This window comes from Tiliqua scincoides, chromosome 9, assembly GCF_035046505.1.
Source record: "Tiliqua scincoides isolate rTilSci1 chromosome 9, rTilSci1.hap2, whole genome shotgun sequence".
NCBI classification, from domain to species: domain Eukaryota; kingdom Metazoa; phylum Chordata; class Lepidosauria; order Squamata; family Scincidae; genus Tiliqua; species Tiliqua scincoides.
Window position 1 is genome coordinate 9,164,956 of NC_089829.1, and position 15,461 is coordinate 9,180,416.

Here is a 15,461-nt window from a genome sequence, read left to right on the forward strand (position 1 = left end):
TGATCAACACTGCAATTCAAAGACTTCCTGAGTGTCTGTTGCAATCAGACCTACAACAAATCAAGTTTGCCTTGTGGATTGCGAGTCTTCCGACAACCAGCCTCACTAAAAAACCACAAGCGCAGGGCATAAGAAGCTCTGGCCAAAAGCCAGTTGGACCATACCACTGTCAAGAAAAAATGGATCTAACCTACACCGTTTTCATGATCCTTGCACAAATACTGATAGTTCCGTTTGCATTGCCAATAGCTTGGGCAATCTATTATGACCTCTCCAAGTCGGTGATCCCTCCTGGAGTTGACCAGCCTCTGAAGCTCCGTTTCCTTCACTGGTTGATGATCATTTCATCATTTCTGGTAAGTTTAATTGAGTTTCAGTCAGCCTTTCCTCTTGATGTGCAATAATATGGTAGCGTGAGACCAGCTGCCATCAGTTCGGATGCTGAGGTTGATTGTTATCAAAAATATTTCCACCTGTTGCAATCCGTTTGGGGAGGATAGCAAGCAATTGAACTGTACCCACTGTGCTGTGGAGAATACGAGATCCTAGATGCATGTGAATCCGGTGCAAAATATCTCTTGCTTTTCATTCATTTTTGAGCATACAACAATCACTGTCCTCTTTTTTAAAAAAAATTTTACTGTACACATTTTGGCTTGAAGTTCAGTGGCAGAAGATAGGAAGTTCTCCTTTCTTGCTCTCTCACTCTTGTTTCTGAGCACTTTTAGATCTGCAGTGGAAAGGGACACTAATGAGAAAGAAAGAAAGAAAGAAAGAAAGAAAGAAAGAAAGAAAGAAAGAAAGAAAGAAAGAAAGAAAGAAAGAAAGAAAGAAAGTCTCTAATATACTCTCTATAAAAGAACTAGGATGGTGTAGCAGTTCTGGTAGTGGACTTAGGGTCCAATCCTATCCAACTTTCCAGCACTAATACAGCAGTACCAATGGGGCATGCACTGCATCCTGTGGTAGGGGGACAGTCACGGAGGCCTTCTCAGTGTCAGGGAATTTTGGTCCCTTTCCTTGGAGCTGCATTATGGTCGCATCAGAGCTGAAAAGTTAGATGGAATTGGGCCCTTAGACCTGGAAGATCCAGGTTCAAATCCCTGCTCAACCATGAAGCTTCTGGGGTGATCTTGGGCCAGTCTCTCTCTCTCTCTCTCTCTCTCTCTCTCTCTCTGCCCCAACGACCTCACAGCAAATGCAGAAAAAGAAGATAAAGGGGGGAAAAGGGATTAAAAATTCACAATATCTTCAATAATATTGGGCAAAAGGTGTGGTCTGGAGGTTGACCTGTCGCCTTAACTTGAAAAGCTAAGCAGAGTCAGCTGCTTGGAAGGGAGACTATGAGAGATTATGAGAGGCCACTAGAATATCTCTTGGGGGGGGGGGGCTGGAAGAGTAAGCTGGCAAAAAAAACTGGATATCATTTTAGAAGCCAATTTGAGGCTTGGATTGCAGCTGCCTGAGAAAGCCCAGAGGGCGGAAGAGTCAGCAGCCAGGATGATGACTGCACTATGAACAGCAACATCTGGGCAAATGGAGGGTTCTATGAGATTTTCTCATGGAACTATACTTGGGAAAACATCATTGAAAATGAGTGTTTATGCTCAGCCTGTCTATGTACACTGCCTTGACAGCACAATCCTACTGCTGGCCTCTGCCGGTGCTGCTGTGCCATCCTAGAGCGTTGCAAAACACATTTGCGACTACTCTAGTGCAAGCAACACTGTGGTGGAAAGGCCTGCACCGTCCCACCGGCACTGCAGCCCCACTGAAAGCCAAGCAGCAGAGGGGCAGGAGATGCTGGTGGGAGGGCAGAATGGATGCTAGAAGGGGGTGTTTCGGGGCAGGGAAGGGTGATGGGTCAGGCCCAGGAGGGGGCAGGGATTGTGGAGCAGGCGTCTGCCGTATCCTAACCCTTGTTCTGGGTCCGAAAGCCCTCCATGGGGCTGCCAGCAATTTAGCTGGTGCAGATCTGAGTAGCCCCATTGGGCAGGCTGGATATAGCATAGGCCACTTGGCCCAGCTGCACAAGCGCAGGTTAAGATTGGGCTGTGAGTCCATGATAAAGGCGGTATATAAACACTGTAACAAACAAACACAGCCATCTATAAAATAGATATGGATTAACATTCTATGCATAAGCTTCTGAAAAGGGCTTCCAAAGCCCTCTTGTATCCCAAAGTGTATCCTTACATAAGAAACATAAGAACAGCCCCTCTGGATCAGGCCATAGGCCCATCTAGTCCAGCTTCCTGTATCTCACAGCGGCCCACCAAATGCCCCAGGGAGCACACCAGACAACACAATTACACAATTTTCTTTTGTAAGCCGTAGATCTGAATGTTGATAGAGATAAAATGTTCATTGAAAAAGAGTGGGGGGGGGGGGTCTGCTCTTCCTAACACCAAGTGTGTTTGATCCAGAACCTCTGCTTCTTCTCAGTCTGAAGGAAAGCTGTAGGCCAGTGGTTCTCACACATTTAGCACCGGAACCCACTTTTTTAGAATGAGAATCTGTCAGGACCTACCAAAAGTGATGTCATGACCAGAAGTGACATCATCAAGCAGGAACATTTTTCACAATCCTAGGCTGCAATCCTACCCACACTTACCCAGGAGTAAGTCCCATTGACTATCAATGTTCAAAGAATATTCGTAGTAGCTTGTTCAAAGTACAGGTCTGTAGCATTTCCCCAAATGCAGTCACATCCCATGGTAGCATCAAGACTATTAAAAATAAAATATTGACATGAATGGGGACCCACCTGAAATTGGCTCGCAACCCACCTAGTGGATCCCGACCCACAGTTTGAGAAACACTGCTGTAGGCCACAGGGGAACTGCAGGGAAAAAACTGAGGTCTCCATCACATGAAATGAACTCCTATTCCAATTTTTTAGTCCTTTTCAAATCTACTTTCCTTGCTCCCAAACAGGGGAAGATTCTGGAAAACCTGTCCATCTGCTCTGAAATTCAATTCATCCGCTATACGCAAGAAGGGAAAAAGCTGGGAGAGGATCCCAAACTCATCATTCAAGACGTCACATTTGAAGACATCCCTGTGAGGCTGTACCAGCCCAGAGAATCCAAAGTGCAGCGAAAGAGGAGAGGAGTGGTCTTTTTCCATGGAGGAGGCTGGATGTTTGGCAGTCTCAGTAAGGCATCCTGAAAAGTCAGCCAAACAGCTTCCCAAAAAATGTATTTATATGATTTCCAGTTTCATTTCATGTTGGAAAAAAACTTCCAGGAATAGCTTCAGGGAGAGTTGCCTGTACCTGTTTCTTAAGTGTAATCCAGGCTTGCTGGTCTTCAGCCACCCTGGACCCCCACATTTTTGTCCTGTGAGTGGGGTCACTTCAAGAGCCAACAACCTGTTTCCATTCCAACACTGGGTGACCATATCCCTGGGAAAACCCACAAGTATGGCTACAAGCAGAGGGACCTTGAGGGAAAGTGAGACCTGGTGTGTCCATCAGTGCATGGGTTGGCCTTGTCCCTCCATTGTCAGAGGCATGGTGCTTGTGCACCTGTGCAGAGCACTGCTTAAACTTGCACGAGAGCCATATTGTTCTGGAAGTGATTGACTGACCATCAGGTACCCCCCCCCCCCAATTCGGGAGGTAGAGAGATGCCTGGGGTAGAGGCAAACAGAGAGTGCAGTAGCTACAGTGGATAAAGATGGCTCTGCACCTCTTGCAGGCAAGTGACACATCACTGGAAAGGGGACCACGTGGCACCCCCTTATGGCTGGTACCTGGGGCAGGCTGCCCTGCCCTGCCCTGCCCTGCCCTGCCCTGCCCCACATTTGTTATGCAACTAGCTATAAGGCAACAGTCTTCCCTGATGTTCCCACTTCCCTCACTGCAACTAGTCACCTCTGACCCTGGAGAACTGAACAAGGCCGGGCAGAAGGCTAGCCACATGGGGAGCAGGGCAGGACTGGCCCATCTGTGAAGCCAACTGAGTCACTCATGTGGAATGGCAAGTGGGGGGGGGGGCAGCAAACTGATGTGGAATGTTCTGCCCTCCCACTTGCTGAAAGCACGCAGGCAGAGGTGTATCTAAGATATGGCGAGTAGGGCATGTGCCCAGTTAAAGGGGGCACTACTGAGCAGCAGCCTTCTGGCTGACTCTCAGCTTCTGCCAAGCAACTGCAAACCTCCCAGCGCTTGGGGGTCTTCAGGGGCTTGGCAGAAGCTGAACGTTGGCCGGGAAGCTTCTGGAGAAAGAATGGCGGCGGCAGCCACACTGCAAAGTCTCTGCCACTCTCTTCCAAACCTAGAAGTGATCTCACAGCCTCACATGATGCCACAATGTCACGTGGCACCATGATGTCACTGCCCCAGGTGGCACTGCCCCTGGATGTACCTCTGCTTGTAGGAAGTGAATCGAGCCAGGGTGGCAGAGGAAGATGGGAGGACGACAACCTCATGTTGCCTCAGAGCCGAATCCCATCCAATTTTCCAGCACCAGTGCAGCCATGCCAATGGGGCATGCGCTGCATCCTGCAGTGAGGGTGCAATCATGGAGGCCTCCCCCAGGTAAGGGAGCATTTGTTCCCTTTCCTCAAGGCTGCATTGCGGCTGCACCGGCACAGGAAAGTTGGATAGGATTGGGCCCTCAGCCATCCAGCTGCTTGGTAAAGCAACCAGGTTGGTGGGGAGGGGGGCCTGTTGAGCCTCTGCTTAAAGGTCCCCAGTGTCAGAGAAGCCACCCCCTCCCTCAACAGTCTGTTCCACTGCCCAACGCCCCTTGCAATCAAGAACTTCTTCCTGATGACCAAAGGAAGGGGGAGCCATGCTGGTGCTGCTGATGAGGGGGCAGGATCGGAGGTGGGAGCACCATGTGCTGCTTTCCCCTGCCTACCTGGCTGCTTTTCAAGCATCTGGACGGCAGCTTCAAACTTCTGCAGCGCCTTGGACAGGCAGGCAGAGAAAGCTGGCTTCTGGGTTGGGCCTTGAATTCACAGCCTAGGAGTGGAACAAAGGCGGGGAGCCCAAGTCCTGCCGGGGTGGGCGGTGGAATTCAGGCACTGCCCCATGGCCAGGAACCAGGGCTGTTGGCTGCCTTGATATGAAGAGCATGAACGGTTTTGCTCTCTTCCAGCCTCCTCCCTTGCTCAGCCAGCCTGGTAAGTCAGGGAGTCTTGCTGTAAACCGGCCTATAAAACTGACAATCTGAAAGCACAAACCAGTTGTGTGAAAGATGGATGAATGAGTTGCTTTGTAGATGAACCGCCTGTGGGGAGTAGCGAATGATGGCAAGCCATGCCAGTGGGCAGCGGGGCTTTTAAACTCCGCCTCTGCTCCAGGCCCTGCCTCTGTGCAATCTTTTCAATCGAAGAAAAACGGCCATTGATTTTCAGTTTCAGCTGATTGAAAGACAGTTGCGGACCTCCCATTGAGTTCTATGGGACAAATGCCCCAGGCACGAGGCTGTAGGACCCCACAGAAGCCTCTCTGAGGCTCCCAGGGGGGTCGGAAACTGTGCTTCTGGTTTTCCAGAAGCACAGCTTATAGTGTGGGGAAGCTCAGAGTGGCTTTCCCGATGCAGCCTTGAGTCACATGAGGCTTCATGAGCCTCAGGTGAATGGAGGGGGCAGATTTCCACAAGGAGGACGGCAACAGCCTGTGGGGAGGCACCATCACGGACCTTTGCCCCAAGTCATGGGGCTGGGGAGGTCCACCACTGTTTGAAGAATCCAAAGCAGGTGTGTTTAGTATACAAACTCCACCTCCTGCCTCCTGCCTAACAAACAGAGCTACATGATTAAAAGCACAACATGGCAATTTTAAATATGGAATTCTTTTCCACAGAATTCGACATTTGTCCCATCTATGGTGGATTCAGAAACATTCACAGTTATGTGGGTCTTTAAGGCAGCGTGGGTTCTCACACGTCCTTGCCCTTCTTTTTTCAGATTCATATGATCATGTCTGCCGTCACATTGCCAAGGAAAGCGATTCGGTGCTTCTCTCTGTTGGGTAAGTTGCCTCGTCCGTTGCTACCAAATTCATGTAGTTGAATTTGCCACATCTATAACAAACAGCCCAAACCTATCTCCTGCCATGATATAGCATGCAGCCATGCCAACGGAGCACTGCATGCTATAGTGAGGGGTGGAGACCAGAAGGCCAACAAGAGGTAAGTTTAAAACCTACCTCTCGATAGGCCTTCTGGTAGCCTATTCTGGTCTCCTTGGACCCATGCCAAACAAGCAAGACAAGACAAGCTTTCCAAGCCCAGAAAAATAAGAAACTTGTGCATTGGCAGGCAAGGGTACCTGGGAGAAGGCAGGCTGACCACGAGGAGTAGTGCCTAGTAGTATGTTCACACCCTTTCTTGCTCCCCACTTTCGCTTTACTGTGTCAGCTGCTGAAAAGGGAATAAAAAACCTTGCTATTTTTTATTGGCTGCCACCATCCCAGGCTACACAGACCAGGAAGAGGAGGGCTATCTGAAGAGAGAGAGAGAGAGAGAGAGAGAGAGAAACCTCCCAAGCAAGTAGTGAACCCCAGGGGTTCTCATTAAAAATCAAACCCACACTAGCATCTGCCAGGCAAAAAGTCATGCCTACCCACTGAATTACCTGGGAACAACAACTAGGTAGGCAAAGTGCCAAAATGCAACAGCCCAATTGTATCCATGCCCAACGGTGTAGGATCTTGTGATCTGACAGTATAAGACGTGGGTCAGTGGTGCAGTAGCTGGTCCGACATTCTTCAGGCAGCTGTCTCCAGCACAATGCCTAGAGGCCATTCACAGGTGATAGTGGCCTGCAGAACCTCTGTCATTGCTGGTAAGTTGGTGGCAGAGGCAGACCGGGGAAGATAGGAGCAAGAAGCAGGCCAGCCACATTTCGGGGACAGGAGGGGGTGGATCTCGCTGGCAACCATGCACACTTGGTCCTGTTCCCCCATCCCGGGCCAAACCTCACAAGGCCTGTGCTGTTCATTTCTCTGGGTTCTGCAAAACAAGCACATGATCGACCAGCACATGATAGACCACAATATATGGTCAGTGTCCCACTAGGTGAGATGCAAGTCATGCAGGCAGAACTTTTTCCCCAAAGGTTAGTCATGATTAGTTTTGCTTCTGCTTAGTGGCATTGCAGAGTCATGGGTCACTGTGTGTGTTGTGCACACCTGATTCCCTGTCTGTTTGGGTATGCAGTGACGGTGAATGGTGGTGCTGTCATCTCTTTCACCACAGCAGATGAGCCAGCCACATGACCAAAACACGTGGAACCAGATTCTTTACTGTTGGCTGCCACAATTAACAACCTCTCTTGTGCAAGAACCAGCATAGCCAGTAGAAGAGTCTGAGCTGGGAGTGCTTGTGGTCGTAGGTCACCTGTGCCAAGAACACCGTAGGGCAAGAGTCTCCCGCATGCGCTGACAGTCCTATGAAAGTGTCTGGCAATGCCCACTGCTGCTATTGTAACCACTTAGGGTTAAACTAGATCTGACCTGCAATGCAAAGCGTACCCTTTTTATTTGTAAAAAGGCACATGGGATGAACTGGGACAAGACCATGCTCGGGGAGGGGAACATAAGAACAGCCCCACTGGATCAGGCCATAGGCCCATCTAGTCCAGCACCCCAGCACATGACTGTGATCCTGTTTTCCCCCACCCCCAGTGCTATTTTAACTGGAGAAATTAAAATTGCACATAGAGAGAGAGGAACTTTTAGCCCTCTGAGGTGCTATTTGGAGAGGAAAAGGGAGAATCGTGCATTCCAGGTCATGTCGGGTTTGACCCTTAGTTTCCACCCTGCCGCTCTGTGAACATGTATTGTGAAAGGGTAAGTGGGGCAAGCAGAGGAGAGTGGAAGGCAAAGCATCTTCTCTTCCCCACACTTTCTAGTCAATACTATGATCTGGGGGGTTCTGGGTTCACATCCCCACTCAACCATGTAGCTCGCTAGATGACCCGGTGCCACCTCTCAGCTGAACCTACCTCACAGGGTTGTCATGAGGCTAAAATGGGAAGGAGGAGACTTAAGGGCCAATCCTATGCATGTCTATTCAGAAGCAAGCCCCACTGGAGTCAATGAGGCTTACTGCGTGGCAAGTGTGGCTAGCATTGCAACCCCAGTATGCTGCATTGAGCAAGGTAAACAGATCATTAAAAAAAAAAAAAATTCTTGTCCCTACGTGGGAAGAGAATCATATAGAATTTCCTGAGCTCTTTGGAAGAAGGGCATGATAAACTCTAATTTCATAATAATTTTGTAATAATTACCTAGTTGCTTAATAATTACCTACACCTAATCTCCTAATAATGATTTGCAAGTGAATGTTGCACCTTGCCAGCCCTAACGCCCACCTTCCGCAGTTAAAGACGCACGCAAGCCTTTCCTCTCCCGCTTGCTTTTTCTCTGCTGCCATCCCTGAATGCCCCTTGGCTCCCTGAATGACTGAGCTGTAAGAACATAAGAACATAAGAAGAGCCCCACTGTATCAGGCCAAAGGCCCATCTAGTCCAGCTTCCTGTATATCACAGTGGCCCAATAAATGCTTTAGGGAACACTAGACAAAAGACACAACCTGCGTCCTGGTGCCCTCCCCTGCATCTGGTAGGCAGACTACCTCTACCTTGCACATACCTATCATGACTTGTAACCCATGATGAACTTTGCCTCCAGAAATTTATCCAATCCCCTCTTAAAAGCATCTAGGCAAGATGCCGTCACTACTTCCTGTGGCAAGGAGTTCCACAGACTATTACATGCTGTAACAAGATGTTTGCCTCTATTATTATTATTATTATTATTATTATTATTATTATTATTATTATTATTATTATTATTTATTGAAGGCTTTTCACCTATATTTTTTTCTCTTAACCCACAAATATAAGTGCTCATCAGTAGCTGTAAGCAGCTCCGACTCCAGCACAGTAAAAATATTTGAAGAGGCAAAATTAGTAGTTTCAGTTGTTGACTCATGCCAAGAAACAAAGTCATCCAGGCGAAGCTGTTTAGATGCTTTATTTGGAGATTCCTGGCCAGGGGAAGCTCTAGTTCTCTTCTTCTTCTTCCCCATTATGTTCTGCCTGAGGTTGCAGAGTAATTCGATGCAATCCTCAGTCTGTAGGACTTGAAGGTCAATAAAAACAGCAGAACCTTAATAAGGAATCCTTGCCGAGAAAAGATGTAAAAATTGTGGAGACCCACGTCCTAACGATTGTAAACTGGGGGAGAATTAAGACACTTTTCTATTGTGGAAATGTTAGCTGGCAGTCATCTTCCTCCAGAGCCTTGGATGCGAAATCATGAGGGGAACTCGGGCAGCAGCTGCTGACCATCTTGGGAGCCTTGTCCAAGACTGGGAATGGTGGCACAAGCCCTTTGGCTCTTGCCCTTCGGCTCGTGCCAAAGGCTCGCACCTCTGGCAAGCCCTGCAATGAAAGAGTATACCTGCCAGGGAGGAGGAGGAGGAAGAGGAGGGAGAGGAGAGCAATCAGTCCCCCAGCAGGTCAGCAGGTTTGCAGGCTCCATCCCCAGCAGGCCAGTCCCACAGCTGAGCCTAATGGGCCCTTCCAGACACTGACTCTAGAGAGGCTGCCTCTGGCAAGCCCTGCAATGAAATAGTATACCTGAGGAGTCTCCAAGATGCTGCGTGAGATGACATGCTCAGCCACCAGTCTTTGCAATTAGCAATAGATTCCTGGCACTTTCCTGAGTGTTCCGTGCTTCACAGGTATTTTTTTTAATGTGGTCACAACAACACTCCTGGAAGGTGAATGTAAAATATACCCATACTGCAGATGAGGAAGACTGAGGCTGAGAGGAATGGCTTGTCTAATGCTGCCTTGTGACTGCATGACTCAAAGTGGAGACAGGCCGATCTGCGGCTTAGCCACCACAGGGATAAATATTGGTCTTAGTGGCCACTTGAGAGATCTCTCTTTCATGCTTTTAGGTATCATTTAGCACCTGAGCAGAAATATCCATCCCAGTTTGAGGAATGCCTGGCTGCCAGCGTACATTTTATGAAGAATGCGGAAAGGTACGGCGTGGATCCTGCTCACGTCATCATCAGCGGTGATAGTGTCGGAGGGAATTTTGCAGCCTCTGTTTGCCAGGCGTTAGTGAGCAGATCCGACCTCACCCCACCCTTTGCTCAGATTCTGATTTACCCTGGTCTCCAGGCCATAGACTTCAATTTGCCTTCCTACCAACAAAACCGGGCAGTTCCTATCTTGTACCGGGAGCACGTGATTGGCTGTGCCTTGCAGTACCTGAACAAGGACTTGTCGGTGTTGGAGAGTGTCGTGCAGGGTTGCCATGTCCCCAGTGACATCAAACAGAGATTTGGGAAGTGGATCAACGCAGAGAATATCCCCAGTGAATTTAAGGTCAGAGGCTTCAAGCCCCATTTGACCACTTCCTTCTCGGAAGATGTCTATCAGGTGGTCAAGCAAGCCCTGGACACCAACTTCTCTCCACTGATGGCTGAAGAGGCCATTCTTTGCCGGCTCCCCAAGACTTGCATTGTAACCTGCGAGTATGATGTCCTGCGAGATGACGGCCTCCTCTATAAGAAGAGACTGGAGGACAACGGGGTGCCAGTCACTTGGTACCACATTGAGGACGGATTCCACGGGGTGATCAATCTCTTTGACGGCTTCTTGTCATTTCCTTCTGGAAAAAGGGGAATGGACAGAATTGTAACCTACCTAAAAAGTTTATAATATATCATTTGATTAAATTATATATTTGTTACTCCTGCACTTAATAATTAACAACTGTCACCATAATTACTTTTATCTTTTTCAGAGTAGGGCAAGGACCTGTGCTAAGTCCCAACATCAACCTTCTTTGTTATGAACAAACCATTTTGGTAGAGGCCATATTGGAAAGGGTGCCAGGTCGTAGGTCCCGCTGCCCGAAAGAGATGCTTGCAAACATAGCTGACCTATAGTTGGGCTAGCAAGAACAATGGTCTGGCCAAGACCCACCCACCCACTGAGGCAGTGAGTCCCCTTTTCTGACCCTCCATGACTGGTCCTACTCACCCCTTGCATACCCTCTTGTCCCTAGCCACTGCTCCTCTGTGCGGCCCATTTTCATGAGGAAGTGTGTAGAGGAGAGAGTGGAGACCTACAGCATCTGTCAGCAGGACACTCTACTGTCCTCCCTCTTCTGCTCTCAGGCTCTTCTAAAAGCAGGAGCAGAAACGGGGGAGGAGGAACAGCAGCACCTGACATGGGGTCTGGTTAGTGGGAGTGAGCAGGGGCAGAGTTGGGCAACTACCATCTCCTGTCAATTGTCCCACCTCATCTGGTCTGGTTTTGGTTCTTGTTGATCTCCCACCACATATGCTGTTTTATCTTGTTGGAAGGTAATGCGCTGCACTCATTGTCCTTGACTGTGAATTCAGAGTCAAGACAGTGATTGTTCTTTGTTCTAAATATCGATATTAGAATAACAAACATACAAAACTGGGTACAGATCAAATTCAGTGTCCTCCGCTGCAGGGTGTGAAATGATAAAACGAAATGCATGTTTACTTACCGTTCATGTGTGCCTATTTACATGTGTGCATACTCGAGGCAGGCTAGCAGTTTTGTCCGCTAGAGGCCAAGGCAGAGTCCGGGGTAGCCCATGCTATCTGGTAAGCCCACAACTGGAGTACTGGGTCCAGTTCTGGTCGCCAATCTCAAAATGGATATAGTGGCACTGAAGGAGGTTCAGGTAAGAGTGATCAACATGATTAAAGGGCTGGGGCGCCTCCCTTACCAGGAAAGGCTACAGTGTTTGGGGCTGTTGTTTGGTATAGAAAAAGATACGGGGGACGTGATAGAGAAATATGATGCATGAGACAGACTGAGTGGATAGAAGGCTGTTCTTTTCCACCTCACACAACACTAGAACCAGGAGACATCCACTCAAATTGAGTGGTAGGACACAAAAAGAAATACAGGTGTTCGCCACTTAATGACAAGGATAAGTTCTCCTATCCCCGTTGTTATGCGATTAGGTTGTTAAGTGAATATTCCACCTAGTCTAGTGCCTTTGATGTGTAAACAGACACTCCCTGCCAGACACATGCAGGCTGCACAGGCTACTAGAGATAGACTACCTCTTCTTTGCATTAAGAGACTCTCAGTTGTGTAAACAGACACTCTGCCGCAGGCTATGGGAGACACAATTTGGCTTTGGCCACTGTCATATATGTGATCCGTCATTACATGGTCCATTGTTAAGTGGCAGACACCTGTATTTATTTATGCAGCACGAAATTGATCTGTAGAACTCCTTGCCACAGGGTATTGTGATGGCACTTGGCCTAGATGCTTTTAAAAGGGGATTAGACAGCCCAGCCTGCCACTTTATCACCTCCTCCAGTCTGCTGCCTGAGGGAAGGGGTTGAACGGACCTCATTGCTGGTCTGACCCTGGCAGAGGGTTTGAAACCTTTGTAGCCTGCAGTTATATATTTAAAAGGCATCCTCAGTAAGCAAAAATACTTTTAAAAAATCTCAAAACATTTTGGGCATAGAAGCAACAGAGGTGTTGAAAATTGTGTTATCTATTTTACTAAGATATAAACCCATTGCCTTCAGGAAGTCTGAGGCTGTAATTCCATCTTACCAGAAGCAAACATCTCTTGCAATAACAATTTTGCAATAAATCCCACACTGACTTTGCATTTTATTAGAGCTCCTCTTCCTCTTTCACCTGTGGTCTGGGTGCCAGCCTACTTCCTGCACATGAAACCATTTCACTTCCCTACTGCAAGGGTGGTTTCATTTTCCTCCTAAGCACTATGGGCTTATCACCTTCTTTACAACTAAAACCAACTCTGTGACCACAATGGGTTTGGGGGGTTCTGGGAAATGAAACTCCCACATGTCCATCCTGGTGTTTGCCAGTAAGATCTTTAAGGCCCAGCATGGGGTGGACCAGGGGGTGAACCCCTGCATGGGAATTCCTGCATGGAGACCAGGAGGTGATCCCCTGCAGGAAGACCAGGTGGACCATTGGGGATCCCCTGCATGGGGACTCCTCAAAGTGTGCTCCTAGGAGCCCAGGGTCTCCCTACGCACCCCATATATGGCTGCTACCTGCTCAGTTTCAGTCCATGTTTTAGGTTCGGAAGGTACCAATAAAACTTTTTAAAGACTTCATAATGTTATGGTAAAAAACCAAAAATACTTCCTAAGATTTAGGACAAAAGAGTCTTGTATAATCCAAGAATTCATGTACCTACATCCTAAAAATAAATAAATCCAGAACCAAGTGTTGGAGTTGATGCAACTCCTTCTGCTGTCCAGAGGGGGCAGGATGCTGTCCAGAAGGGGTCAAGCTATGGCCTAGTGAATCTGACCTTTCTGCCTGTTCTCTCTGTGATCCTTGTGGGGTGTGGCCCTAACCCTTTATCCTTCCCTTCTCCTCTGAGCACTTCCTCTTGTCCTCTGACCACGGACCTGTTAAGATAGGGACACCAGGGCTCTGATGCCCAGGCCATCTTGAGCACAAGGCATGCAGGGCGAGGCAGCTCCAGGGCCTTGCTATCTCTAAGTAATAGCTGAACGTCTGATCCTAATCAGATACTGTAAATATACACTCAATGAAACTGTAAGTAAATAACTTCTATTTTGCAACTTTAACAAGCCATTGCCTCTTTGTCTTTTTGTATTGATTAGCAGTCAGCCGGGTGAGGGAGGTTCCCTGGGGTGATACCCAAAGGGGGGTCCGCTGCTTAAGCTATTCTGCTTCCCCCCAAAAGAGGAAACTATTTTTAATTTCCTCCAACACCAAGACACTCTACTGCTTAAAATTTAGCAACATCTTATCGGCATCCCAAACAGGTATACCAAAGTCTGGCCCATCCGTACAGCCAACTGAAGGGGTCGCCTCAGGTAGCAACTGTTTGCCCACTTGACTCCATTGCTGCTGCTTCTCCTTTTGTAGTCTGGAATGGAAATGCAAGAGGGGGACAGAGAGGAAGTGTGGAGGGGAGGAGAGTACTGAGTTAGGACATTGGAAAGCAGAAGGAGCAGAGGCTGCCACATCTTCAGATAAGGAGGGCAGCATCTGGTATTCTGCTCATGCATCAGGAGGTCTTGGGCGGGTCAGATCACAAGTCTTATATTGCTTGTGTTTCTTTTGTGCACAGTGGGATTTTTTTTAAGTGTCCAGACAACTCTTCCAGCACCTTATGCAAGCTTCATTTGCATTTCCAATCAGAAATGCAAATAGGACTTACAAAGAAATATGAGATGGAAAAAATGCACGGGGGGGCAGGGCTTTCATCAGCATCAGTGCAGCATACATATCCATGGAAGCTGGACAGCATCCGTGAACGTGTAATGTCTGTACGGGGTCTAGGACTGGGTAGGCTTAGATCCAAATTCCTACTCCGCTGTAAAATTCACTGCAGTCACTTCTATGAGCACAGGGTTGTATTAAGATTAGAAGGAGCAAGCCTTGTCCACTGACCTGAGTTTTTTGGAGGGCAGTTGGGATAAACATTTGACTCTTGATGTTTCTGCTGATGGAATAAATATTTATTGATAACAGCGCGATGAAGCAGGCCTTCGCGGAACCCAATTCATCCTCAGGGATGCCTGTTCTGGAAATTGGCCAGTTCTAGATTTCTCACAAACTAATCTAGAAGCAAAAACATGGACAATGCATTAGGTTGCATTTCCCCACCTGGATTGCAATCCGTAAGACCAGGGGTGTCCAAACTTTTTGGCAGGAGGGCCACATCATCTCTCTGACACTGTGTCGGGGGCCGTGGAAAAAAGAATTAATTTACACTTCAAATTTACACAAATTTACATAAATGAATATATTAGAGATGGAACTTGAATGAATGAATGAAGGTCTTACAATTGCTCATGACCTATAAAAAGCCTTGCACAAAGCAAGGCCAGCCTTTCCTTCACTGCCACAGCTGCATCACAGATGTGAAACAGCAAGCAATGGAAGGAGCTCATGTGAGAGGGCAAACAGTTGCCCTCATGCTGAGAGTCATTGCACTGGGCCAGCACGGGCTCCAGCAAGTCTCCAGAGGCTCATTGGAGGCTGGGGGCTCCCTGCGGGCTGAATTGAAATCCCTAAGGGCTGCAAGTGGCCCCTGGGCTGGGATTTGGGCACCCCTTGACATGCTTGAAAGCCTAAGGAAGTGTTTTTTTTTTTTTTTCCCCCCAGGCCTGATGTTTTCTATGAATCTGTTTAGCAGCTGTGAACACACAACTGGTCTGGAGCGAGTGCATGATTTTCACAGGGAACTTTTCCCCCTGCAACAGACAAGTCTAAAGGGGAAGGAAATTCTGTGCCAAACACACCCTTGTGTTTTGATCAAGAGCCACCTTGGCCTTCAGTCAAAGTAAGCAGCTGCATTTCCCCCCCCCTCCCCAAGACTTTAGGGAGGAGATCAGAGAAGTTTTTTTCTCCTACTGGCTGCTGGGATTTCCCGACAACATGAGAAGCAGGAAATA

The 15,461-nt window shown here is 48.1% G+C and overlaps 1 protein-coding gene across 1 annotated transcript; it reads left to right on the forward strand.

Annotated features, from left to right (window-relative positions):
- Nucleotides 1-179: 179 nt before the first annotated feature.
- On the forward strand, nucleotides 180-10,701 carry LOC136660222 (arylacetamide deacetylase-like 4). Its single transcript, XM_066637322.1, has 4 exons — nucleotides 180-356; nucleotides 2,938-3,157; nucleotides 5,923-5,986; nucleotides 9,930-10,701. The coding sequence occupies exons 1-4, from the start codon at nucleotides 180-182 to the stop codon at nucleotides 10,699-10,701; spliced, it is 1,233 nt and encodes a 410-aa protein (XP_066493419.1).
- The last annotated feature ends 4,760 nt before the right edge of the window (nucleotides 10,702-15,461 follow it).

Coding starts and splice junctions, on each gene's coding strand:
- LOC136660222 (XM_066637322.1), top strand. CDS start 180: ATGGATCTAACCTACACCGTTTTCATGATCCTTGCACAAATACTGATA. Junction 357..2,937: donor TGATCATTTCATCATTTCTG/GTAAGTTTAATT, acceptor GCTCCCAAACAG/GGGAAGATTCTGGAAAACCT. Junction 5,987..9,929: donor TCGGTGCTTCTCTCTGTTGG/GTAAGTTGCCTC, acceptor TCATGCTTTTAG/GTATCATTTAGCACCTGAGC.